The sequence below is a fragment of the Fonsecaea monophora genome (genome assembly GCF_001642475.1).
Source record: "Fonsecaea monophora strain CBS 269.37 chromosome Unknown Scaff47, whole genome shotgun sequence".
Lineage (NCBI taxonomy): Eukaryota > Fungi > Ascomycota > Eurotiomycetes > Chaetothyriales > Herpotrichiellaceae > Fonsecaea > Fonsecaea monophora.
The window spans coordinates 1-23,836 of record NW_019173978.1 but is presented as its reverse complement, the minus strand read 5'-3'; the positions used below and the strand labels follow the sequence as shown (position 1 = coordinate 23,836).

The window sequence follows — 23,836 nt, the reverse complement described above, 5'->3', positions numbered from 1 at the left end:
GGTGTGAAGATCATGGACTAGTAACCCGGGCGGCTGCAGCCAGGGAAGCTTCAAGCACCAAAAATAGCCGAGCGGCCGAAGAGACCTATAGTTGGGCACTCTGTTCGTATCGCAGGGGGGAGAGGGGGGATCTCCACTGCACCCTGGCAGGCCTAGAACAGGCAGTCAGTGGCAGTCCGTGGTTGATCTTGAGGTCCCTAAAACAGGTCAGGGCAAAGCACATCAGGTGTCAATAGTGACAAAGGAGAGAGATGACCGACTTACTTGTATTATGCGGACGAGGCGGCCACCTCCTGCCGAACAGTCCCTATACTTGTAGCTAAGGATGACCTGACAGCCTGGCCTGGAACTGCGTCTCACTGCCAAAGTTGGGGGGAGCCCGACTAAGTCACTCATGCCTAGGGAATCCCTTGTAGGCCCTACCTACTGTACTCGGCACCTGAGGCGGTGACTTGCCACCTTGCCTAGTGACTTGTCATGACTGTCAATGGCTGCCGAACATCATCTCCACTTGATCCCTTTAGAAGTCCCTTATGCCCTTGGCATCCGGTATCCGATCTTTACTTGGTAATTACTTGGGTGTCTTCGCACTTCCCGACATAGAAACCCACATACGCCAATGCAGTGAGTGCAGGCCCCATCACTTGATCCCCCAGCGCCATCAGTGGTCGACAATGTGATGAACCAAGTCTGTCGCTGCTCATTCGCCACGGGGCGGCGCTTCCTCAAGGCTTCTTGTCCAATCATCCCAGAATTGTTCACCTCATCACCTTCGATGCCCCTCTTGGCTGCGTCCTGAGTGTCTCCCCCGCAGCTTCGTCCCATCTCAACATCCATCCAGACTGCCATCTTTGCATCTTCTCAAGCGCCCAGCTCAATCCCACCATTTGACGAAAAAGAAATGGATTTAATAGTCAAGTCAACTGAGGGAAACGAGAAAGGTAAAACTCCCAGCACCCCAAAACGCATGAGAAGCTTCATTTACTACTCAAAGAAGGTCTCGTCCCCCCCTCCATCCTCCTTCTCACCTTCACCACCTCATCCTCCTGACCTCGATCCTTCGCCCTGTTTCCGTCCTTATATTCGTCTTTTCAAAAGCTCGCGCAGGCTTCGCTGAGTCGTTGTGTCTGTTTCCTTGATCTTGGCCAATTGCCCCCAAGCACCGCCCGGCCCTGCATTGCACGCCTTACCGCAATTCCCCCCAAAGGAGAGGGAAGACCAAGAGACCGGTTGACCGACCTCAAAGCGCCAATTGTGACCACGCTTGTTCCACCCTGCATTTCCTGCGAGTCTTGAAGCTCATCCGCCGACTGATACTACCCACGGCACCCCTACCATCAAGTCACTCGGGCCCTTCGAAGCGCCTCAGGGTTGTCAGCTCACTCAAGACAAAGTCGTCCCAACCTAATACTTGACCTACTCGCCCATCAGCCTCTTGTGTCTCTTACTCACTCTTCCATCAACTTTGAAATATTTTTCTTCCTTCTTTTCTTTGCCCTAGATCTGAGCTGGCTCTCGACAATAAAACAAAACTTTACTATCATATAACCCTCCCTTCCCGAATCTCGAAGGCATCCCCGCTTCCCGCCTGGATATCTATTCCCGTCTCACGTCAGCGTCGGGCCTCTGCAAGTCGAAAACTCCGGGGCTTCCAAACGAGCATTTTGTACTGCAGCACCGAGGCGTGCTCCGATCAACTGCCACCAGCGCATTGGGGAATCCCTGTCCAACGCTACCCAAGACTGGGCTGAGTTTATCGCCTCACCGATAAAGCATAGACCCTTCCCCTCCCCACCATGTCACCATCAAACTTCGAACCTGTGTCTCCCATAGACCTCACTGTCGACTCGCAAACTCGCTCCCATCGCCCTAGCCGCTTCGACAACGACCCCGACCTGGACGAAAAGTCAGATATTAAAGCAACCACTCGCTCGATCCGGACAAACTCGACGGCTTCCTTTCAGTCTTCCATCGGTGGCGGCAATAGGCCCGTGAGGCGGGCACGCTTTGCCGAAGCGACGTCTGTCTTCTCGCCCGCCTCAGGCCCTGGCGAGAGTCAATCACCCTTTGCAGATCCGCCTGCCACCGGCAAGATGGAGAACGGCATTAGTCACAACCCAGCCGCCGCGCCATCAGATGTCGGATTCGGCTATATCGCAGACAACCAGCCCGTCGAGCAAACAGTCTATATTCGAGCGGATCCTAATGGCGCCGCGGGCCAGCCTCTCAAGTCCGCTTTGAAAACACCGGGGACCGCGTCCAGAATGCTGAACCCTCTTTCTCCAACCTTCCGAGAAGAACAGGTCCTCGAGAAGGAGGAAATGAAGACCGAGATTCAACAGGCCAAAGATCTGGTAAGTCTTTTCTGCAGGCGCTGCGTTCTTCTCCTACTCGCCTTCTAACACGCAACATAGAAAGTCAAAACCCGTGTACGCATGGCCAAAATGGTCCTACGAGGCGTGAACTTCTCCTGTTCCCTGATCGTACTCGCCATGCTGTCGACTGTATTGACAATTTTCCACGCCACCAGATCCCTACCGCCGCGAAACAACCTGCCTCCGTGGGCGGCCGGCCAGAAGCTCTGGCCACAGATTGTCGTTTTGTCCATCGCTTGTGTTTCGCTCCTCTTCTCCATCATTGTCATTTTGGCGTACTGCCGGGGTGGACACAAGCGTGCGGAGAAGGTCGCTGTATATTACACCATGTTTGCGGTGGGATGGTTCATGTTCAGCATTGTCATGTGGCTCGTCGGTGCGGGCATCCTGCACGGGAGCAAAGCCAGCGGCAACGGACAGGATTTGTGGGGCTGGTCCTGCAAGGACAACAAACGCCGCCAACTCTTTGAAGACGACATCCACTACGCGCTGGTATGTCGGCTGCAGGACTGGTCCCTAATTTGTTGCATCATTGAAGTTGTTGTCGAGGTTATCGTCATCGCCATCTATGGTATTGTCTTCTACAGGTTCTGGAGCAAGAACCGACTCAGGAAATCCATGGACGCACGCGATCGTGCCAGAAGCGATCTATACCTCGCCCAGTTGAGGACCCAATCTGCACCGAACACTCCAGGCTTCGCTCAGACACCCCGAACTCCTGGTTTCCCGTCCGCGCTTAAGAGCCAACAGGACATACACTCGGCCGCAGAACAAGGCACGTCACCGATACAATTCGCCTCACCGCACAGCATGACCACTGCCTCACCATTCAAACTTCAAGCCCCACCTATCCGAGTAACGAAAGCAACCCCTATTTCCACCGCGACCGAGGGTATTAGCTCACCAAGACTGTTCTCACCGTCATCACCACCTCCTCAACCGCCCATGTCTCCTCCGCCTGAGGAACGCATACACGAGCACATGGGCGCCGCGCCTGGCGAACAACAGTATGAGTCTGTCCCGATCCCCGGGGCGAACTATGTGCCCCCCAGTCACAACCAAGGACAGCCTGGCCAGGCGTTCTGAACATGGAACTGAACATAAAACCCAGATCACAGGTGTTCAGGGACAAAGAGGATTGCGTTAATCGGATGATATTGTAAAGGACTAATACAGTGGGGCCGACCCCCTCGGAGTAGGAAGGACCAGTTGTGTATGTGGGATGAAATATTATGAGCGCTACTTGCATTTACTACAGCTTAACCAGCTTTTAAGGGGCAGAAGGGGATCAGGAATGGAGAAAACCAGGTACAGGTACCAGTGCAGGACCACCACAACCAGGACTTTGTCAAGTCGAACTTTTCTTTTCTATGTTACATTTACAAAACGAAAATCTATATTTCCATCTTACAGTTTTTGGACTCTTTGCCTTGCGTGTGTCTTTCCGCCTCGTAAACATGATGTAAGATACCGAGGTGAATTCAGACGTCCCTTTGGTAGAGGTTACTTGTCCATATAGAACCCAAGACCTCGGCCCGGGGGGTCTTTCTTACCTTTGATCCTTGTTTTGTTTTCTCGCCGTTGACGATTGGGCTGACGTACAGGTAGGGTGGTGGTAACACCCTTTTACGAGTTGCATATATTAGAAGAAGGTGACACGGATGTGGACGTTGGGAAGTGGATGTATAGGCGGGCGTGGCGGGTAGAAACATGGAGGTGGACATGGACATGAACATGAGCATGAATATGAATATGAATGATTGTGGATATTTGGGATTGACTCCGTTTATGTGCACATGATGTACCTAATGTATGCGCACCACGGGTAGGGCGACGATATTTTCTCTTCGCCACGCGCAAGGCTTCCGTTACAGATGTGAATCCTCCCAGTGTTACCAATACCAACGCCTCAGACCGGTCCGGTGCCACGTTTTTTGTTGTTGTCCTTATAATACCCCTTAATTGCCCCCTAAAAACACATAATTAGAGAAGATACGAAGAAAAAGAAAAAGATCAATGCTTCTTCATTCTTCACATTAGCCCACCATACGGGTCATCTTGCCTCTCGTAATACGCGCGCTTCATCCCTTCCCCTGACGCCCACCTGTGGCGCGGTGCGTATGACGACGGCGACGGCGAGATGCGGAGACCCAGAAACTTGTGCGTTTTGGGTTTGCACGAGTGGTCGTGGTGGAAATGGGATGTCGCGCTGGAACCCTTTCGCTCTACGTTTCCGATGGCTGGTGAGACCACGGCAGCTCCTATCACGGGAGAAGAGGATGTCGGAGACGGGGTTGGCGACGGCGTGTAAGGCGGCGTGGCTTGCTGTTGGTGGTGGTGCTCAAACATGGCTTTGACCTGTTCAATGCTCCTTACGTGACTGGCGTAGTCCAGCTCCAACACTTCCTCCTGCTGACGTTCATACCTGTGTCCGATCTGCGAGAGGTTCTCCTTGACGGCCTCTCCAGCGAACGCCAAGATGGCCTCAGGGTCGAAGTTCTGTGATGGCTCAAGGATGCCGGCCCCCACCAGCATATGTAGTGCAGCGAGCAGCCAGTCCTCTTCCGGTCCGTAGGTTGGTGTCCGGTAGAGCAGATTGGATACTTTGGAAGCGAGCTTCGTGACCGGGAGGTTATGGGAACTCAGCAATATCCGGAGGCAGAGTCGAAATGGTTGGTTATGAATGTCCGAACTGATGTCTGTGGTTGTCGCTGTTGTCTGGAGATTTTCTGCGGCAGTCTCTGTCTCTGGTGATGACGAGTTCGACTGTTCGGTTGAATCTGATTTTGCCTTGACAGGGACAGGATATACCTGCTGGCGGAGTTGGTGGTTGTGCATGTCATAGAGAACCGTTTCAAGCGGCGGGGTGGCATTACTGCTCGTCTTCGACAAGAGCCGGGAAGTTGAGAAGAATGATTTGGTTTTCGGCCTTTTTGTTGACGGCTGCTGTGCACCATACCCTTGCTGCTGCTGCTGAGCTTCGGTTGCTGGCGTGAGCAATATTGCCCAATGGATGGCGTTAAATCCTTGCTCGTCTGGCCGCGAGGGTGAGAAACCTAGTACTGTGATCTGCGACATTTCTGGTCCTCTTGGTGATGTCTTGAAAAATAGGTACAATCTCCTCCTCTGTACTCAATCTCAAGGTGGTGAGTATTCTTTGAATGTTCCGAGACCGAGATGTCTTATCACTTAAGAACCTCTTCTGAAGCGGCTTGCTTGTTCGTAACAGCGCGCCTTGGATAGTTCTGTCTTCCCAGGCCGTGTGTGATGTAATGCTTCGTTTATTAATTCGTCGCTCTGGGCTTTCCTTCCCGTCTGGATTTGTTGATTTGTGTACTCAACTCATGTAGCGGCTGACTTTTTTTTTTTTGGAAACCTGTGCGCCTGACTCAAGTAATAGCCAATGCTGTTCCAAATGATCTACAAGGACCAAAGAGTGACAAAGGCCTAACTGCAACCTATTTGGGGTCAACTAGTAATCAACTGTGATGGGATTTCAACTGATTCGTTCAGAAGGGGTCAAAAAGGACAGTGATTCGCACACAATAGCCGCCAAATTCCGGATGTCGATGGTATGAGAGGCAATCTGAGATGTCCTTGTGTGGGAAGGGCACCAGAAGAAACCAGTCTTGATATACTTGTACTTGTAGGGTTCTATGGTGGACGACTTGCATTTTGGCCGGTTTTCTTCCGGATCCCCAGTTTCATGCGCATCGAGACCAGTGAAGAAAAAAAGGGAAGATATGGAGATGATGACGCCTGCAACAGCCATCAAATCACGCATGCTCGTTTTCCCTTTGCAGTCTCCAGCTGCTGGAGTTTCTTCCAGAATCGAGAGCATTTTCGAATCCATGTGTTAATCGTTGCGGCAATTTGTCCGGGGATGATCCTTTTGGCGTTCATGCTACGCGTCGTGGTTGGTTGGAGCCCCTTGCATCTTCCTGTGGCCCTCCGGCATCTTCCATCCAATGACTTGGGAGTGAGGTCAGGGCCGCAAGTACAAGCTCAAGGATGACTTGTATGACATGTGCCCGAGACTTCCCCGAGGCCCAGAAAGAGGCTGGCGAGGTTCGTCGGCAAACAGACCGCGTCCCTAGAGAGTGGAAGATGGCGATCCAGATGTCATGCGAGCCCCTGAAGAAGGAAAAAAGCATAGCCTAATAGAGAGTAGACGTTCTATTGGAATCTACAAGTAGGTACAAGCAAACAACAGCGACGAACATCAACTCGCATGGTCATCTAGCCTTGGCCTTGGCGTCACGTGACTCGATCCGCCGTCCACTGACTTCACCTGCGAATGACTCTGAGGTAGTTTTCTCTCTCACTGTGTAAGATTTTCAGTCAAATGGTGGATCTGGAGGTCATTCCCTCGATGTGAGGAGGAAGCCTAGACTATTCTCACATTAGACAGACTTTGCCGTAAAGCATCCTCGTTAGGTAATTAGAGGTCGTCTTTGACATTATTCTCGACATGGAAGACAAGTGCATTCTACTACCCCTAGTGCCCATCAGGTATGTACCTGAACGCCGTCACGCCTTAAACATTGGATAGTCTCCTTCGCTGCTACAAAAACGCGGGAGAAGTAGCGGGTTGGTACAAAACCTCAACTCTGTCGCGGGAAGATCCACATTGAGGTGTAGCAAGTCACTGGGATCCCTCAGATCACCAGTGCCTGTTTTCACAAAGCAGAGCTGAGATGGAAGGGTGTCATTTGGAATATAGTTGGATCTTGTCATATCGGAGTGTCAGTTGTTGTACAACGAGGGTGGTAATCGGAGTGTTATTACACGAGAATGTGGGCTTCTTCGAACATTCATCTGCACAGCTGACAGTGTGAAACCTCCATATCGCCTTATGTTACTGCCCAGCCGTGACTTGTAGTAGCAGCACCATCAGAGAACCCAACCGCAGGAGCTCGAGAGCAATCGCTCATTGCCATACATTGAACCCTTTCCTGTAAGTGTCCCAGAGCGAGTAGCTTGAGAGGTCCACAACATTTCTGTTCACTTCGTCGAGGAATAGTTTCCTTCTCGTTTCCTGTTGAAAGCACGCTGGTCTTTCAGCCACCGTCGGTACCCAGCCACACTTCCCACTTTCTCGCCATAGAAGTCAGGCACGGGGTTGTTGGTGCTCGCACCTGTGGGGTTGACCCTGTGCTTTTTAACCCTTTCAAAAAATTCTCGCTCTTTTTTGTTGAACTCTGGCAACCGACTTCGATGCAATAGTCTCCATAGCGTGTTTCCAAAGGCTGGGCCGATCAGCCAGCCAAAGAAAGTGGCCCCAAAAGTGGCTATCCCAATACCAATGACAGGATCGGTAGGAATGATTTTGGTGATGTTGTCAGCAAATGCTGGGATCTCGGAAAATGCTATCAATGCTCCGGCTGTAGAAGCGAAGGACGTAATGATCGAGGAAGTGACTGCGTAGCGACGTCGTATGGTTCGAAGGCGGAAGAAGGTATTCCAATCGAGAGCAGGGGGAGGAGAGGAGGATGACGACGGAGGGGTAGAGGTTGTCGGGGCAGAGGCATTCGAGGTTGTCGATGCGTTTCTCGTCCGACACAGGGAGGGGGTGAAAAATGAGGAAGGGGTCGTGGTTGAGGACGGCGGACTTGCAGTTAGAGGTGTGAATTTCGATGCTGAGATTCCACGATGGCTTTGCGCAACCAGAGCTACCGAAGACAAATCGCGTCGTGATGTCGGCAACACCTTCTTCGTCGGGGCGACGACATTACGAGCCTGGATCAGCTGTAGACCCAACCTCGCAGGCCTGGTAGACATTCTGAGTCGGGAACCAGCTGGTTTGCTGAGGGCAGAGCAGTTGAACAGATGTTCTTTGGACCCAACAGACGATGGCCAAAGTGTCTCAGGTGAGGTTTATCAGATCAAATCCTGCTAAGAGACTGAAGCCACGGCCCGTATGCCAGATGCGACCAATGACAAGTGCCAGCCAGTTACACTAGAGCAATGGAGGATGAAGTTACAAAAAGTATGCAGCCACCTTTCGCGATGATTCCCTAATGTTGTAGCTGATCTGAGACGGGAACACAGCTTTGCTGATGGTGGTAGTGGTTGTCAAAATCCTTCAGAAGAACACGTGCAGAATGGGCCACAACCCCCCAAAAGTCCTTCGCTAAAGTGCCCTAAACTTTGCAGGCCCGGGCGCTACGTACGGGCGCTCCTCTCTTGATGCCTCTGGTGCCTCTAGCTGAGTTACTAAAGTGATGGCATCGTCTTGTCTGCTCATCGGTGCACGTCCAGTCCAAGCAAGACTCGTGCCCGGGCTCGCATCGGGAGTGTGCCCAGGGCATGCCGGTGTGCCACCCACTGCCTGCCCGGGTTTCAGTGTACTTGTGCCGAGTACCTCGTACACACCGCCCATACGAGGTACTCGAGTCCTCAGTTCAGCTCGGGTAATGGACCCCTCGTCGAAGTCTTCGAGGGTCCCTTCTGGATGCTGTCCTTATGGCGCAAGTGGTTTAGCCCCCTCCAACTTCTTCGGAAGCTCACGCCCGGCTCACCTCGTCCACTTTTTGTGCCATTGCGCTATCCACCCCAGGCCAAAAAAGCCGTGGTTCGCGTCCTTGTCTGGCCTATCCGTGCCTTGACTCGCCCAATGCCCTCACCTGGGCCGCCTAAGGAAGGCTCAATTATGCATCCTCTTTTGGTTAACCTTCCAGAAACCAATAAACCTATCAGTGTTAATTCCATCCCCTTTCTTATCCAGAGTACGCTTGATCTAGAAGCTGTATGGCCATGGCACACCCTCTGTCCGTATTCTCCCCGCCCATGCCGCTTTCGCACCTGAGACCAGTGCCAACATCTCGCCAGTCTTAAATCTGTCCCGCGTCCGTGGTCCTCGAGTTTAACTAATCCTCTCGATCCTTTCCACAATATCAACCTGTTTCTGCTTCGGAGATGACTGTGAGATGATCACTTCGTTCCGCGCCGAGTCTCATACCCCCTCCGCACAGATGCTGATGTCGCTGTCCTACGATCATCGCCGGTGACAAGTCTCTGCCAACGCCATGCCGCGCCCAAAGAAACCCGAGCAGGACGGGAAAGAGGTTAAAAAGCGCTCCAGGAATGGCTGCTGGTTGGTCCATACTCCCTCAACCTGGCGAGCTCCATAACTTATATTTCCCTTCCGCAGGCCTTGCAAGTCGAGGAAGGTCAAATGGTCCGTCCTTTCCGTCCCGCATGTGAAATGGTCGATGAATGCTGACAGTGCGTCGTTTCAGCGGAGAGGAGAAGCCGACCTGCGCCAACTGTCAGCGACAAGGCGAAACCTGCGATTACAGTATTCGATTAAACTGGGATGGCCGGAACAAGAAGAAAGAGGAAGGAAATGCAAAGCCTGGTGCGCAGATTATGTCGTTCAATACTCCCCAGCCGCCCTCGAACGGATACACCAACGGCGGCCTCGACCAGAGTCCCAGCATCAACGACCAGATCCTAGCCCCTCCAGTCACCATCCAGGCTCCTGATTATTCAGTCGACCAAGCTACCGCAGAGTCCGGGTTGCCTTCGATCAATCGCTTCTCAAATAATCTTTCTGTCCCAGCGACGGGTGAATTCAACCCTGCCATCCTGCCACCTCCGCCGATGCTGAGAACTCCCCAGTGGGGGGACAGCGCCAATGTGAATGCCTCCTCTGTTCCCGACCCTGCTCTAATCCCGCCCTCAGTACGACATGCGATGTCTCTGCCACCGTATCCCTCACCTTCAGAATCTGGGTTTGGCAGCCCGAACCTCGGCAATGGCATGAACAACTTCAATGGTTATTCCATGCAAATGCCCCCACCTATGCACACATCTAATCCTATGGCCTATCAAGAATCCATCAATTCGCCCTACAATCCCAACAAGAGGATGAAGTTGAGTCCGAGAACAGATAGTTTCGGGAGGAATGGCCCCAGCTATCAACGAGCAGGATCATATGGTCCGAATGACACAGAAGAGGTCGGTCCGCGCGTTCAATTCAACCCGCACACGCCCACTTTCTTTCCCTCATATATTAGCAATCCCTTGACACCAGCACCTTCGTCCACTTCTCAGACCCAGGACAACGAGGACAGACGAATCTCCGTGAGTTCGCTCCTCTCTGAAGATCCAGAGCCAGATGATCGCAGAGATTCCAGACAAGACGATCACAATGGGATTGCGGACGAACCGATTCCTCGACGGGGCTCTTTACACCAGCGGATGATATCATACTCGGAAACGGAGACCTATGGGCAAGACCGTGGTAATGTGGACCTCGACATTCCGCGGAACAACGATACAATGGCTATATCAGGCATGTCACCATCAGAACACAGCGACTTCGAGTCTTGGTTGAATGACACAGATCTGGGTGTACCCGAGTTTGGGTTTGGGCTGGTCAGCCGAGAGACCGTGTTTGCAAGCGGGGGATATTATGCCTCGCCTGTGCCCATCAAGATCCCTCGAAAGCTGGAGCCATTACCACGCACTCTGTCAGAGAATCCGATGAACCTATTGTACTTCCATCACTTCCTCAATCACACAGCCAGGATCCTTGTTCCGCACGATTGTCCAGAGAACCCGTTCAAGACCATCCTGCCAAAGAGTACGTATCCGAGATTCCTCCTGAATCCGTTGTGATTTGAATCCATCCTCTGACTTAAAATAGTGGCCGTTGATAACCCGAACCTGCTGAATCTGCTACTGGCGTACTCGGCGTGCCACCGGGCCAGGCTTTTGAATCATCCCGAGCCTGCGAACCGCATAGCGCACTGGGTCCGGGACGTCTTCCCTTCCCTACGGCAGACTTTAGACAATGTGTCAAATACCGAGGTATCGAACGCAAATTTGGCGACGGCCATCATGCTTGCCTCGTTGGAAATCATCTCTCCTTCCAGTTTTGGTGTTTCCATACCCTGGCAGAATCATCTCAGCATTGCTCGGAGTATTATTCGCGCTCGCACAGGACCACACTCCATTTCGCGCAAAGATCCTGTCATGTACTTTTTGACGAGGTGGCTAGCGTATCTCGACGTGATGGGTTCACTATCTGGGAGGCGTAACGAGGAGCCTCTTTTTGCAGGCAACTATTGGTCCAGCTCGCATGAGGACAGCACATCGGCCAAAGAGTTATCCTTGACTGATGACGACGGCGACGACGAAGACGACTATACGATAGACTGTCTTCTCGGATTCACCACGCGATGTGTGCAAATCTTGGCTCAGGTGGCTGTTTTAGCGAGAGAATGTGAAACAGCAGGCAGAATCGACCCCGATACAGGGCAAATCAACGAGGACTGGAAGCCTTCCATGGACATACTCAAGAGGGCGGAGAAACTGCGCCAGGATCTTGAAAAGGCTCGCAACCACGAACAAATCCAGTGCGCACATCACAGCCCTCAGATGACCAAAGCATCTCTCTGCGGAACGCACGGCACGCGTCGCAATTCAGCTTACGCCGAAATGTCGGAAAAGGATGTCGAAGAATCCCTGGCGACAAACTCGGCCTTTCACTGGGCTGGGCTGGTCCACCTCTTGCGACGAATCCATAATCTGCCGCGTGACGACCAGGAGGTGCAGACGGCGGTCCATGAAATTGTCAAGATCCTGCAGCAGATCCGAGCTGGTGGAAGTGCTGAAGCATGTTTGCTCTTTCCCATATTCACTGCTGGGGTCGAAGCAGAAGATGCCTTGGATCGCGCAGAAGTGTTGAGTCGGATCAAAGGAGCCGAGGGACTTGGGATGTGTCAAGTCAGCCGGGCTCGGCGGATTATGGAAGAAGTTTGGAGAACTGGATACAGTTGGGAATGCTTGGTAACCGGAGAGTTCTTCGGCTGACCCCAATCCGAATCTTAAAGAGGGTCGGCGAGATAGACCTTAACGGAGAGGAGGACTGAGATGCCGACTCGCTTCATCTTCACCACATTACGTTCACGGAGCACATTTTCTCGAGCGTTGGAGTTGCGGGCGTCGTCTAAATACCCAGCCTGTCGTTACATTTCGTTGATTTCTGGTACATACCAATTTGGGATGGCAAGTCCGATGCCACACTTCAATTCTTCTACATGCTAGACTTTCGCACGGGGTTTTGAGTACAAGTGGAAGTGGCTTCAGCCTTGCCCACGTAAATACAAGTCCGGGTGTGACAAGGCTGCGGGGCTACAAGGCTACGAGGCTGCAGGCTGCAAGGCTGATTTAGCCCCCACGACATTTCGGAAGTCAGACACCCACCAATGCGAGAATGTAATTTACGTCAGCTTCCATCTCACTTCGTTGCTCTTCTACAAGATTCACTTTTACTGTTCTCTGTCAATTTTTTTTTCTTGGTTTATATCCCATCTCTGCCAGTTTTCTTGTGTTATAGATTGAGCGGACGCCTTTTACGCACAGGTCCAGGAAATAATATCGTCAGTGGGCCGTCGTTCTCTTTGAAATCTGTCTGTCTGGTTGTCTGTCCTTGTCTGCTCGATTTTGATTTGACGGCCCAGATCGTGTACGAATTGGTTACTCGTCCATTCCGTCTCCCGGGCAGTCCGAGCTCGCTACAAAAATACCCTTTTCGAAATAAGGCATGGCCTCGGGCTCGCCGTCTCAGACACCTGCAATGGACAGCCTCATCCGGCGCCACCCTCTCCAAAAGCTCCAGTCGCCCTCGCGGGGGGCCTCGGCGTTGCTTCACTCGATCGGGCTGGCCAGTTTCGCCTACAGCTTCAACTGGCTGAGCACGCACCCCAACCACATCAACAGCGCGTACGGCTGGCACTTTCAATACCTCACCATCATCGGCCTGACGCTCGCCACGGGGACGTTCATTCTGGGCCTGCTGGCGGACCTGACCCTGTCCCCGAAATTGTTCGCCGCGAAGAACGTCTTGAGCATGTGTTCGGCCCCGATGGAGGTCTTGGTCAGCACCCTGTACTGGGGGTTGAGGGCGATTGACCCGACGCTGGTGGTGCCCAAAGAGCTGGAGCTGCCGCTCGCCCCGGACGTCGGCTTCCACCTCACGCCGTCGGCGCTGCTGCTCGTCGACCTCCTGCTCTTCAGCCCGCCCTGGACCATCACCGCCCTGCCCGCCATCCTCCTCAGTACCGTCATCGCCTTTCTGTACTGGTTCTGGATCGAGCTGTGCTACTCCTACAACGGCTTCTACCCTTACCCGCTCTTCGGCCTGTTGGACCAGACCCAACGCGTCGGCCTCTTTGGCATGAGCGCCGTCGTCATGGCCGGCAACACGGTGATTCTGAAGCGGGTTTATGGCTTTCTCAACGGGTCTCAGAAGGCGGGCGGCGAGATACCCGGCAGGATGAAGATATAGAGGACCCCGGTGTTTAGAATGCTTGGAGCGAGATAGAGGGACAGGAAGGGTAGATGGAGGAAGAAAAGCGAGCTAGAAGATGGACAGTTGGAGGAGGGAAAAGACACGCGACATTTCTTTCCACTTCCTCCCTCCCTCTCTCTCTCTCTCCCCAGGGATCTGGCTCGATCCGCAATTTTTAATAGTGAGGCCAGCTTCGTTTCATCTAGTAAATTCATATTCAGGGAGAGCGAGAGAGGATATCAACTGCTACCGCTACTCCGTTGATTCCCGTGCGGTTGGGGCTGGGCTGGGGGGATCTAATCAGCGCGTTGGATCACAATCTACAATTTTTATTTCCATTCGTACGTACCTGGCATCTAACCAGGGGCTTAGTTAGACCTTATGTGATTTTATTCGTGTCTGGACATTGCAAGATGATGGTTTCCGCTTCAGCATCGACCACTGACTTCGAGATTCGTGCTAGTAGTATTCTTGGTATTCCCGCTTGAACCGCACTCCGTCTCGCTCGATAGGTCTTTGAAGTACATGTACCCAAGAACAGCATCACAAGCTTTTGGATGGTCCTTCCTTTGTATTGTAATTTTATCAATTTTCATGCCTATTGAGGCAGTCGCATCGATCAGATCTGCGATCGTGATAATGTGGCACAGTCCGACGAGCCATAGGAATGACGAGCCATGCACTATTCACTCAAGGGCAACCCCATTAGGTGAAATAGCATTCCGATCCGTATGAATAGTATTAGCTTTATTCGATCTAGCGACGGCTTCATCGCTACCTATTGACTACATAAAAGATTGGAGAGCGCGTCTAATGGTTGTCAAACCATGCCACCCCACCCCTCCCCTTCGGAACTACCCGTATCAAAATCCCCACGGAAACAAATGCCTTTGTGATCGTTAAAGAGGAATAATGAAAAGACAAAGACCACTTACCAGGACGCACACCTGAAGCAACCGAGTCTCACAACTTGTGTAGGTTGGACCCAATTTTGATAAGAAGAATTCGCATGTCATTTCGGAGGACATCGATGTCATGTCGGAGATGGTTGATGTCGCTTCGGAGGCGGTCGTTGACACATCGAAGATCTTGCAGATCCTTCCTTACTTCTGATTGCACGTCAACCATGTCTCCTTTGATGTTTGACTGAAGATCTATCAGGCCGACTTTCGTTTCGAGGCGCGCCATGTCCATATAGTCGTGAAGACTGGACATATACTGGGCAGATAGGCTGACGGAGGTAGAAAGGGTATCCGTTGTATTAGGATAGAGCTAACCTATAGATATGTTAGTAGCCTCTCCAGTCATAGTAAAGTGATATACCTTACGCGTCATTGTCTGGAACGTACGGGCTTGTGATGTATGGAATTGAGTGGCATTCTTTGTCGCAGTTATAGCTCGTTGGAAAACGCTGGATGACAGTCGTGACAAGGCTTGACGCAACATTTTTCATGATGATGTTCGACGAGGATTTGAGGGCGTTGGGGGATAGAGTGTAAAGGTATGGGCGAAGGTGAGGTAAAGCTGAAGTTCAGGTGTAGGAGAATTCAAACATGAGAGGATTAAAGGGTAACAGAGGATAAAAAAGGTGAGAGAGAATGAAAAGTTAGGAGAGGACGAAAGCATGATTAGAGAAGTAAAAGGCGGGAAATAACGCGTGTTGAGTACAAGGCTGGAGCTTTGGTTGGCTGTGTGGCACGGCAAGAAACCCTCGACGCCTTTGAGCAAAATATTCTGCAAGGCTGGCCCGTGGTTGACATCAAATAAGACTTTGATACCATTGTTCCTGAAGACATCAGCAGAACCTTGACAGTTCCTTTATCCTGCATCCAATCAAACTCCAAACCCTCCTACCATGTTCCTCTTTAGGAAATGGGGGCACACTTGAGGAACAACATCTCCAACCGTTCTTGAGCCCAGATCGTTCATGGCCTGACAAAAGTCGTCTCGATGTGTTGATCTTTCCTTGGACCACGAACTTCATGCAGGGTGGTCCAGGAGAAGAGAGAAAAGGGCGAATCAGCGTCAGGACGCCTGAGTGTGAATGAGTAAGAACTGTTGTAAAAGTCTTCCACGCAGAGGTGGCCTCCTGTACCGTCAAGGACTAGTCTCAGCTCTGACTGTGAAGCTTGATTTTCGTCGAACATCAGGTCTATCTTGTGAAAGAGGTAGTCAATGCTCTCAGTCCCGGGCTTGGTAAACCATATGCTGATTGTGTAGACGTCTTCGGCTCTCGACAGACGCCAAATGTATTTCCTGGAGAAGGTGAAGGTGGGAACGCTGGCCAAGTGGTTGCCGACAGCCTTCATCATCTCAAAGTTACCCTGCTCATGATACAAGAGTTCTGCATCGGGGATGTTGAGTTTTCCGTCTGCATCGAGCACAGGTGAAGGAGAAGGCGTCTTTGTGAATGTTGCTGTGCCTGAGCATGTCCCTGACGGTTCTGATGGGTCGGCGCTTTGTAACTTACGGTTGAGGAGCCATGTGCCGGAGAGGTCTTGGAAGAGACGGCGAAGAAGATTCGAGGCGGACGGGATGGAGTTGGACATGGTAGGTAGGCAACGGCGTGGACGGAACGCGGAAATGAAGCGTGAGAACTTGTGTAGCATCAGACCGAGTGCCTCGTCTGTAGGTAGGTACCTCGTACAAGGCATACAGTTTGAGTACAGACGCTAATATCTCTGGTGGTAGTGAGTAGCCGAGGCGGCAATGCCCATCCCACCCAAAGGAGCCAAGCCTACATATGTAGTGCCTAGCTCTCCCCCCTAAGAGACCTAGATGGCCTATCTTGCGTGCCTCTACGGAACCCCGGTGACCCCTGTGCCTCCCCAAGCATTGATTTGACAGCGGTTAACTGCCGAGCTGAAAGCGAACCCCCTTTCCACCAACCATCTCTCCCGTGCACCTTTTTGCTCCGCGCGAACCTGTCACCCTTTTGTTTATGCATATTTCCTCAAGCTTGTCCTTGCTTTCTACCGGCTCGCTCGCTCATTTGCCTTTCTGGAACCGGAAGTGCCAATTGAAAAATGCCTATCAAATCCCCGTCTACAATCCTAGCATGTCTTTTAGGTTTCTACTCCTCCTCCCTTTCCATTCGCCTTGTTTCTGCTCTCTGCCATTGCCCACCTCCGAGTTAGCAGCATCTTCACTCGTTTGAACTGGCTGGTAGATGCGGCGACTCACCATGTCCGCCGTTTACTCTCCCTAGCCTTGATCACGGTCCTCCATACTTTCAACAGTCCGACCCATGTTCGATCCCTTCGATTACAATCAATCCTCTCGCGCCTGAGCCTTTCTACCACGACCCTGTGAACTCGTCCGAAGCGTACGCGACACAGGTCAATTATGGCCAAAATGCGCTCCTCATCATCCTCATCCATAACCCTCCTGAAATCCCCCTCTGTCCTACTCGGCCTCCTGCATCTTGTGTCGGCTCAGAGCATTGTTCCGACATCATCAACCTCCCAATTCCCTAGCTGCGCTGTCAATTGTGCAGTCCTACTCCAGGCGCAGACTGCTTGTGTGCCCCCTTCTGTCCCCGCCACAAATCAGATCACATACGAGAATTGCTTCTGTCAAAGCAGCTTCCTACAAGCGTTGTACAGCACCCCAGACTCCATCTGCACCGCCGAGTGCACGAGCGAGTCCGACAGGGCACTGCTGCAAACATGGTTCACAACCTTTTGTCAACAGGTTGGTAGCGGTATCGACCCGTTAGAGTCCACAACTTCCGCCCTCCAGCCGGGGTCTACAACTGTCGTGACCATTACAAGCTATTCTACACCTCCTTCGACAGCTACAAACACAGGGACGGGAAGCGCATCTGCGTCTGCTACTTCGCACCAGTCCTGGTAGGTCCATTCTTGGGGTTCAATCGTTGCGGTGTTGACAAAATTGCAGGATCGATGGTCATTGGCAGTGGATCCTGATGCTCGGAGTTCTCATTGTGGGTTTCGCGCTTCTCACTTGGCTTGCAATTTGGTTCAGACGGCGACAACGTAGAAAGATTGAGGAACGGAGAGTGGCGGCTTCGGGATTTCCACCAGTCGACGACCGCAAAGGAGGAGCTCGTGCGGCAACTCCAGATATTTGGGGTCCGCATCAGGTAGGTCATAAGCGGTAAACATCTGATGCAGTGATGTCGCTGACCTGTTGGCGAAGCATATGCATTTCACAAACGGTTGGGAATACCATAATGATCCAGCCATCATGGGCGGCGCTTCTTCCAACAAGCATGACCGTATATCCAACAGAATCTCCTCTCAACAGAAACACCGGGGCCCCCCTGAAATGACCGAAATGAGTGGCGGGAGACCACCCTCAACACGGCAGCACTCGGCATCCAAAGGCAAAGACAGGGTAACTGATGAAATCATACCAGTTGAACCCGAGTCAGGGAATGCGGACAGAAGCCGCAGCAGAAGCGCAAGGCGGAGGGATCCGGACAGTGATACGGAAAGACATCAACTCGACTCGGACCACCAAAGACGGCTTCGCGAGGTCAGGGGATCACGACGAAAGAAAGACAACCATACATAAGATTATGGTGAAATAGAATGTGCTGGTAACATTGACGAGGTATGAGGCGTACATTCCGTTATATGATACATTCTGGCAGACGTATGTGCTGCAATGACGGCAACCTGATGCTCGAGCAGAAGTATTGGAGGTCTGTCGATTTGGATATTGTTGTGGTATGAACATTTGGGTATGGAATGACGAAGGATTTGTAGAATGAAGACTGTACTTCCTACATATACCTTAAAAAGATGACAATTGGAAACTAATGGGGCACTTGTAGCGGCTGACGCCCCGGAAAAGGTCAGAAGGGCAATGACTTGCGAGTGTTTTCGAGTACGGGTCACCGAGTACGAGGTACAGGAATCCGTCCTCCGCATAGCTCCCAATCTGGTCAATACGAGCACCGCCTCCACAAAAATACTCGATCCAGTTTAGTGCGGGCTCTGAACCCGCCAAATACTTTGAGCACTTGTAGATCCTGCAACCCATTTGCTTTGTCTGAATTCCTCTTGTCTGAATTTTGATTTTTGATCCTGGAACTAGCACGACTAGTCACGGGGCAATATGTGGTGTTGTTTCCTTTCCAGACTCGACTGCACCAAAACATCAATTTCCTGTTTGGCGCCGTTTGAACTCTACCCGGCCTTGGCCCAGAGCTTCTCTCGGCTTCAGCCTCAGTCCGCTCACTGATCAGACATCTCTGGCTCCGAAGGTTTGGTGCAGCGTCCTAGAAGTGGCAGGCGAGTGACTGCACTATCACTTGTAAGCACCTTACTTGACTTGGTCTTCAAAAGTACCACTGAAAGAAGAAGAAGAAGAAGAAGTCCTGGTCGGCGAGCGTTGCTGGGTTCGTGGTTGGCACTATAAAAAAGAGCACATCGCCACGACAACAGATGTCAATCACCGCCTGGGAATTCTGTTTCGAAGCCTGGGACACTGTCTTGGATCTCAATGTTTCTGCAATTCGAAATCTGCGTCGAATCAGGACACCAATGGCTTGCTCTGTATGCGCAGCAACGCAGCGACTACTGCTACAGAGCATTGTCTGAAAGAGACCGATGTGAGTGAAGGAAATGCAGTATTCGTGGCTAACACACGGTTGCTACCGAAGATCCCAGAGCACGTACCTTTACCATGAATGGACAGCTGTAACTTTCCCTTCGTACCACAGCACGTCTAGGACTGCCGATCTCAGCCACTGTTTACAACAAGAATCCTCTGGTAAGTTACCCCCTCCGGCGTCCTCTCGCACGAACAGGCCATATATATATTTCTAGATGGGACTTCGGATCAGAGATTAGTGGTACGGGGACCTGACTCTCTCTTGCCTTGCAAAGTTTCATCTATACTGTTCTTGACCCAAAAAAATGGCGTTGGCTTTGGCGGTTCTACCCTTGCTTCTTCCCGCACTGGCGTTTGATATTGCAAGGCCGGATTGCACCACCAGTACCACGAGCTTGACTAGCCTGGATGGCGGCATCGGAGCAACTTCAAGCTCATTGACCACGACGATGACGACTTCCACAATCACTTCCATGAGCACGACCTTGACACCTACTTCCACGACCTCGTCTACCAGCACCACCAGTTCAGCCACAGTATCACCAACGAGCGACTGCATGGCCTCGGCAATATACCAATCCGGCGAGTACTGCGGCTGCTCTTACTTCATGGAGTGCGGGTTCCACCCGACCTACTCGGAGGGCACCATCTTGGTCGGCATCTATGGGCTAGACGGCGTCACCCAGAACCACGCCGAGTACTGCGCCGACCAGTGCGACGTCGACTACCTGTGCCTGAGCGTTCTCATCGACATCGAAGGGCAGAGATGCTATCTGTACAACGAGCTGCCCGAGGACGGAACCGCTGATGTCAACTATGATACGGTTCAGAGAGCGAACCTCGGGCCTGATTCCTGCGTCAATGACTCCATCGGCGTCTGTCTAGCCAACGAGCCCCTTGGCCGTGGTCGGAGACGATAGAGGGTTGTTCGGTTGAGTGACTGAAGAGGACGGGAAATGAGTTTCCGTTCTTTCTAGAGGGATATGCTAAACGACTTGTTCGGGTTGGAGCATTCTTGGAGTGGAAATACCGTTATGGTTGGTTCGCGGTGTTTGGAGGACTCATGGCTGTGTTTTCTCATGTCGGCTCCTCTTCCCTCTCAGAGGGTCTAATGTGTAACTATACAAACAAGAGCTACATAATCCTCTTGTATCGAGTGTATCTTGAAGACGATTATCGCCCGCAACAAAAACTGATCGGCAGTAAAAATATGGATGAGAGGTGTGTCCAACCATGTCAAAGGCTACGGCAACTTCCAATTTCGATGCACTTCAGATAATACCTGCGAACGATCGCCGTTAATGGAGCGGCATTTCGCGGTCGAGCCGATCCGGAGGACATCAGGCACAAGTGGCACTGCATGGGTTTGTCGGCTGACATAGGGTGGGGAGATTAGAGGTCGCAGCAAGGGTGAGCAGAGCGCTGCTGTGGACACAGCACAGGTAGCATTGTATTCGGATGATGATGGTGATGATGAGAGAAATATAATGCTTTGGAGTGAGAGACTCAGCACTTGAAATTGACTGCGTTTGTTAGTGTCTTGGCCTCCGCAGCTGCGCCCTGATGCCTTTTCTTCACTCAACCTCATACTCCCTTTGCTACTCTTTGCTACCGTCAATTAATTCATCTCTCTCGCATTCGTCCACTCTTCGCTCAAAGTTGTGGGACATCTCGGCAGTGCGAGGCTTCAGGCAGTCTTCCACTTTGTGCCGGAGTTTCCGGAGGAGTCGCTGGTGTCTTATCATGCGATGGTTTGCCCTCTCTGGGATCAAGTTGCCCCTCCCACAATGCAACCTAGACGAAGCTCTAACCTGCCTGTCGGGGAATAGATCATCTCCTCACATTGCACAACCTTGTCGAGCTCCTGGTCAAACCAATCGGAAAACCTGAGATGTCTGATATTGGTCGTTATACTTCGTCCAAGCTCCTTCGAGTTCCTGGCGAGCCTGTAAGCTCCTGCACACTCCCGCAGAGCTATCTTTTTGTTGCATGGGTGGACTTGACGTAACCTGTCGCCATCTGCAGCACGACATTGGTCATGCAAACCTCGATGAGCTCTTATTTGAGCCGCGTGGTCGGACGGTTGAATGCTCAAGCTCATCTCTTGAAAGCTTGTCTACTCTGATCAGTTCTTGTTTCTTCACCCGGAGTGTGTGATTTCCTTTCACGATGAGGTCCCTCACAACCATCCTCGCGGCTTTCGTAGCTACTATAGGCCTCGCTGCAGCACAAGTCGGCCCTCTCGACGAAGACGGAAGACCAACAACCTACACCGCATACACCTTCGACCAGCTTATTGACCATTTTCAAACCAGCCCTCGATATGCGCCAAACACAAATGCCACCTTCAAGCAGAGGTATTATTTTGACGACACTTACTACAAGCCAGGAGGTCCCGTATTTCTCTATATCAGTGGCGAAACAAGCGGACCATCGCGCTTTTCAAATCTTCAGACTGGGATCATCCAGATTCTGATGAATGCAACTGGCGGATTGGGTGTCATTCTTGAGAATAGATACTATGGCCAAAGCTATCCATTTCCGAATTCGACAACTGACAACCTGCGATTTCTCACCACTGAGCAGACTATTGCCGACAATGCCTACTTTGCTCAACATGCTACCTTTCCCAACATTACGGGAGGTAACAATTTGACAGCCCCTGGCCACCCGTGGATCTTGTACGGGGGCAGTCTTGCCGGTGCTCAGACGGCTTTTTCACTGGTTCAGTACCAAGGATTGCTATGGGGTGGTATCGCTGCTTCGGGTGTCGTTCACGCCGTCCTTGGCTACCCCGAATGGTATAATCCGATACAAGAGAACGGGCCCCCCGACTGTATCTCCCGAATCAACAACATCATTGACAAGATAGACTTCCTGATCGAGCAGAATAACACGGAGGCGATCCAGCAACTGAAGGACATCTTTGGACTCGGATCTTTGAGTGATCTCAGGGATTTCGCAATGACCGTAAGTAAGACCTTTCACATTGATCAGAATTTGCTGTCTGAACCATCAGATTGCCTTTCCCCTGGGCGGGCCAATGAATTACCCCACCAACACCTGGCAAGAGCTCAACTGGTACCCGGCCTATGATAGTCCAGATTTCTTCCAGTTTTGCAACAACATCACCGACATGGATGCCCCAGCAAATATCGCCTCGGTTGATATGCAGTTGGCGAACTACACGAATGGCTCAGCCTGGACTGGTCTAGGGGCCTATGCGAATTATGTCAAAGAAGTAATTGTTTCGACCTGTGACAGCCCAGATCTGATTGATACGACGGAATGCTTCTCCACACAAAATGGTAAGTTCGCAGACTGAGGTCTTTGAAATGTGTATTGACCACTCAAAGAAACATTCTACGCCGATCCCACCAATTCGGCCAGTCGATCCTATCTCTACAGCACGTGCATAGAACAAGGGGCATATCAACTTCCGCAGCCACATGGAAAGCCCTCCCTTCTCTCTCGCGTTATCGGGCTCGACTACACCCAGCAATGGTGCACATGGGCTTTCCCGGCAGGCCCACTCTCGCCCCAAGCTGTACCTTCTCCGGACGGGCCAAACCTGACATGGTACAACAACTACGGCGACTTCAATATTTCAGCGCCCAGATTGGCACTGATTGATGGTGGAAGCGATGTGTGGCGGGATGTATGCTACCATGGCCGCAACGCCAGTACGCGGTATGGACCCAATCAGATGCTCATTACCGGAGGCGGCCACCACTGGGACAGCTCGGGAATATTGAATATCAGTGCAGAACCAGACTTCATTAAAGCTGCGCATGAGTGGGAGATACGTCAAGTCGTGGGATGGTTGGATGAATGGGATTTGACGCATGACAAAAAAGTCAGAAAGAGGGATGAGCTGTAAAGAAATCACTGGCGAAGACTGTCCGGCGTCGCTGTCCAAATGAGAAGATCCCAGGTCCACAACTGTCCTAGCATGACCATACGTAGCTATGTGTTCTATTTCTACAAGCCCATCGATTCGTATTGCCGTAACCAGGTTTGTGATGGCTAATACATGCGATAGGGCGTTGCTGCGCCTCGTTCACAACGACAAGCATGAGGCGTCTTGGCAGCTCTCTGTAACTCTTGTTCTCAGCATCCACCGTGTTTACATATATTCAACGCACTACCAACGGCTGTTTTTCCCACACGCCTCTTTTCAACATGAGCAGCTCCATACTTACAACAGACAGGTAGAGGATATTGCTGTGACCACGCACAACAAATGCTGAGCTGGCAAGTCCAGAGCTGTGTGGCGGCGCCGCGTTTTCATCACGAACCATGTCCCTCCCACGACCACATTGTTCTTTCACCATCCCCAGCATCAACGACGATGTAGAGCTTGACTGTCGGATTTACTATCCTCGACGAACAGAGAGGAATGCGCGAGTTTTCGGACGGGGTTTCGCAATTCTCGCACACCCCTACGCACCACTGGGGGGATGCTACGATGATCCTGTCGTGGCGCTTGCTGGCGGCGTCCTGCTCCAGAGCGGTTATTTCTTGACCACGTTCAATTTCAGGTACGTGGACGACCAGAGCTACAATCCTCCCCCCC

General features: G+C 51.8%; 9 protein-coding genes across 9 annotated transcripts; 6 read left to right on the top strand and 3 right to left on the bottom strand.

The window, feature by feature from the left end:
* Positions 1-1,796: 1,796 nt before the first annotated feature.
* Positions 1,797-3,461, top strand: AYO21_06632 (hypothetical protein; the record flags this gene model as incomplete). The annotated part of the gene is made up of 2 exons (XM_022656591.1): positions 1,797-2,354; positions 2,415-3,461. 2 exons carry the CDS (start codon positions 1,797-1,799, stop codon positions 3,459-3,461), a joined length of 1,605 nt encoding a protein of 534 aa, XP_022511033.1.
* A 945-nt stretch (positions 3,462-4,406) lies between these two features.
* Positions 4,407-5,453, bottom strand: AYO21_06631 (hypothetical protein; the record flags this gene model as incomplete). The annotated part of the gene is made up of 1 exon (XM_022656590.1): positions 4,407-5,453. The coding sequence occupies one exon, from the start codon at positions 5,451-5,453 to the stop codon at positions 4,407-4,409; it is 1,047 nt and encodes a 348-aa protein (XP_022511032.1).
* A 1,926-nt stretch (positions 5,454-7,379) lies between these two features.
* Positions 7,380-8,156, bottom strand: AYO21_06630 (hypothetical protein; the record flags this gene model as incomplete). The annotated part of the gene is made up of 1 exon (XM_022656589.1): positions 7,380-8,156. The coding sequence occupies one exon, from the start codon at positions 8,154-8,156 to the stop codon at positions 7,380-7,382; it is 777 nt and encodes a 258-aa protein (XP_022511031.1).
* A 1,590-nt stretch (positions 8,157-9,746) lies between these two features.
* Positions 9,747-12,197, top strand: AYO21_06629 (hypothetical protein; the record flags this gene model as incomplete). The annotated part of the gene is made up of 2 exons (XM_022656588.1): positions 9,747-10,965; positions 11,029-12,197. 2 exons carry the CDS (start codon positions 9,747-9,749, stop codon positions 12,195-12,197), a joined length of 2,388 nt encoding a protein of 795 aa, XP_022511030.1.
* A 733-nt stretch (positions 12,198-12,930) lies between these two features.
* On the top strand, positions 12,931-13,674 carry AYO21_06628 (hypothetical protein; the record flags this gene model as incomplete). Its single annotated transcript, XM_022656587.1, has 1 exon — positions 12,931-13,674. One exon carries the CDS (start codon positions 12,931-12,933, stop codon positions 13,672-13,674), a length of 744 nt encoding a protein of 247 aa, XP_022511029.1.
* A 1,928-nt stretch (positions 13,675-15,602) lies between these two features.
* Positions 15,603-16,226, bottom strand: AYO21_06627 (hypothetical protein; the record flags this gene model as incomplete). The annotated part of the gene is made up of 1 exon (XM_022656586.1): positions 15,603-16,226. One exon carries the CDS (start codon positions 16,224-16,226, stop codon positions 15,603-15,605), a length of 624 nt encoding a protein of 207 aa, XP_022511028.1.
* A 796-nt stretch (positions 16,227-17,022) lies between these two features.
* On the top strand, positions 17,023-18,232 carry AYO21_06626 (hypothetical protein; the record flags this gene model as incomplete). The annotated part of the gene is made up of 3 exons (XM_022656585.1): positions 17,023-17,528; positions 17,578-17,782; positions 18,059-18,232. 3 exons carry the CDS (start codon positions 17,023-17,025, stop codon positions 18,230-18,232), a joined length of 885 nt encoding a protein of 294 aa, XP_022511027.1.
* Positions 18,233-19,565: 1,333 nt separating this feature from the next.
* Positions 19,566-20,180, top strand: AYO21_06625 (hypothetical protein; the record flags this gene model as incomplete). Its single annotated transcript, XM_022656584.1, has 1 exon — positions 19,566-20,180. One exon carries the CDS (start codon positions 19,566-19,568, stop codon positions 20,178-20,180), a length of 615 nt encoding a protein of 204 aa, XP_022511026.1.
* Positions 20,181-21,429: 1,249 nt separating this feature from the next.
* Positions 21,430-23,140, top strand: AYO21_06624 (hypothetical protein; the record flags this gene model as incomplete). The annotated part of the gene is made up of 3 exons (XM_022656583.1): positions 21,430-22,230; positions 22,280-22,568; positions 22,617-23,140. The coding sequence occupies 3 exons, from the start codon at positions 21,430-21,432 to the stop codon at positions 23,138-23,140; spliced, it is 1,614 nt and encodes a 537-aa protein (XP_022511025.1).
* Positions 23,141-23,836: the final 696 nt, after the last annotated feature.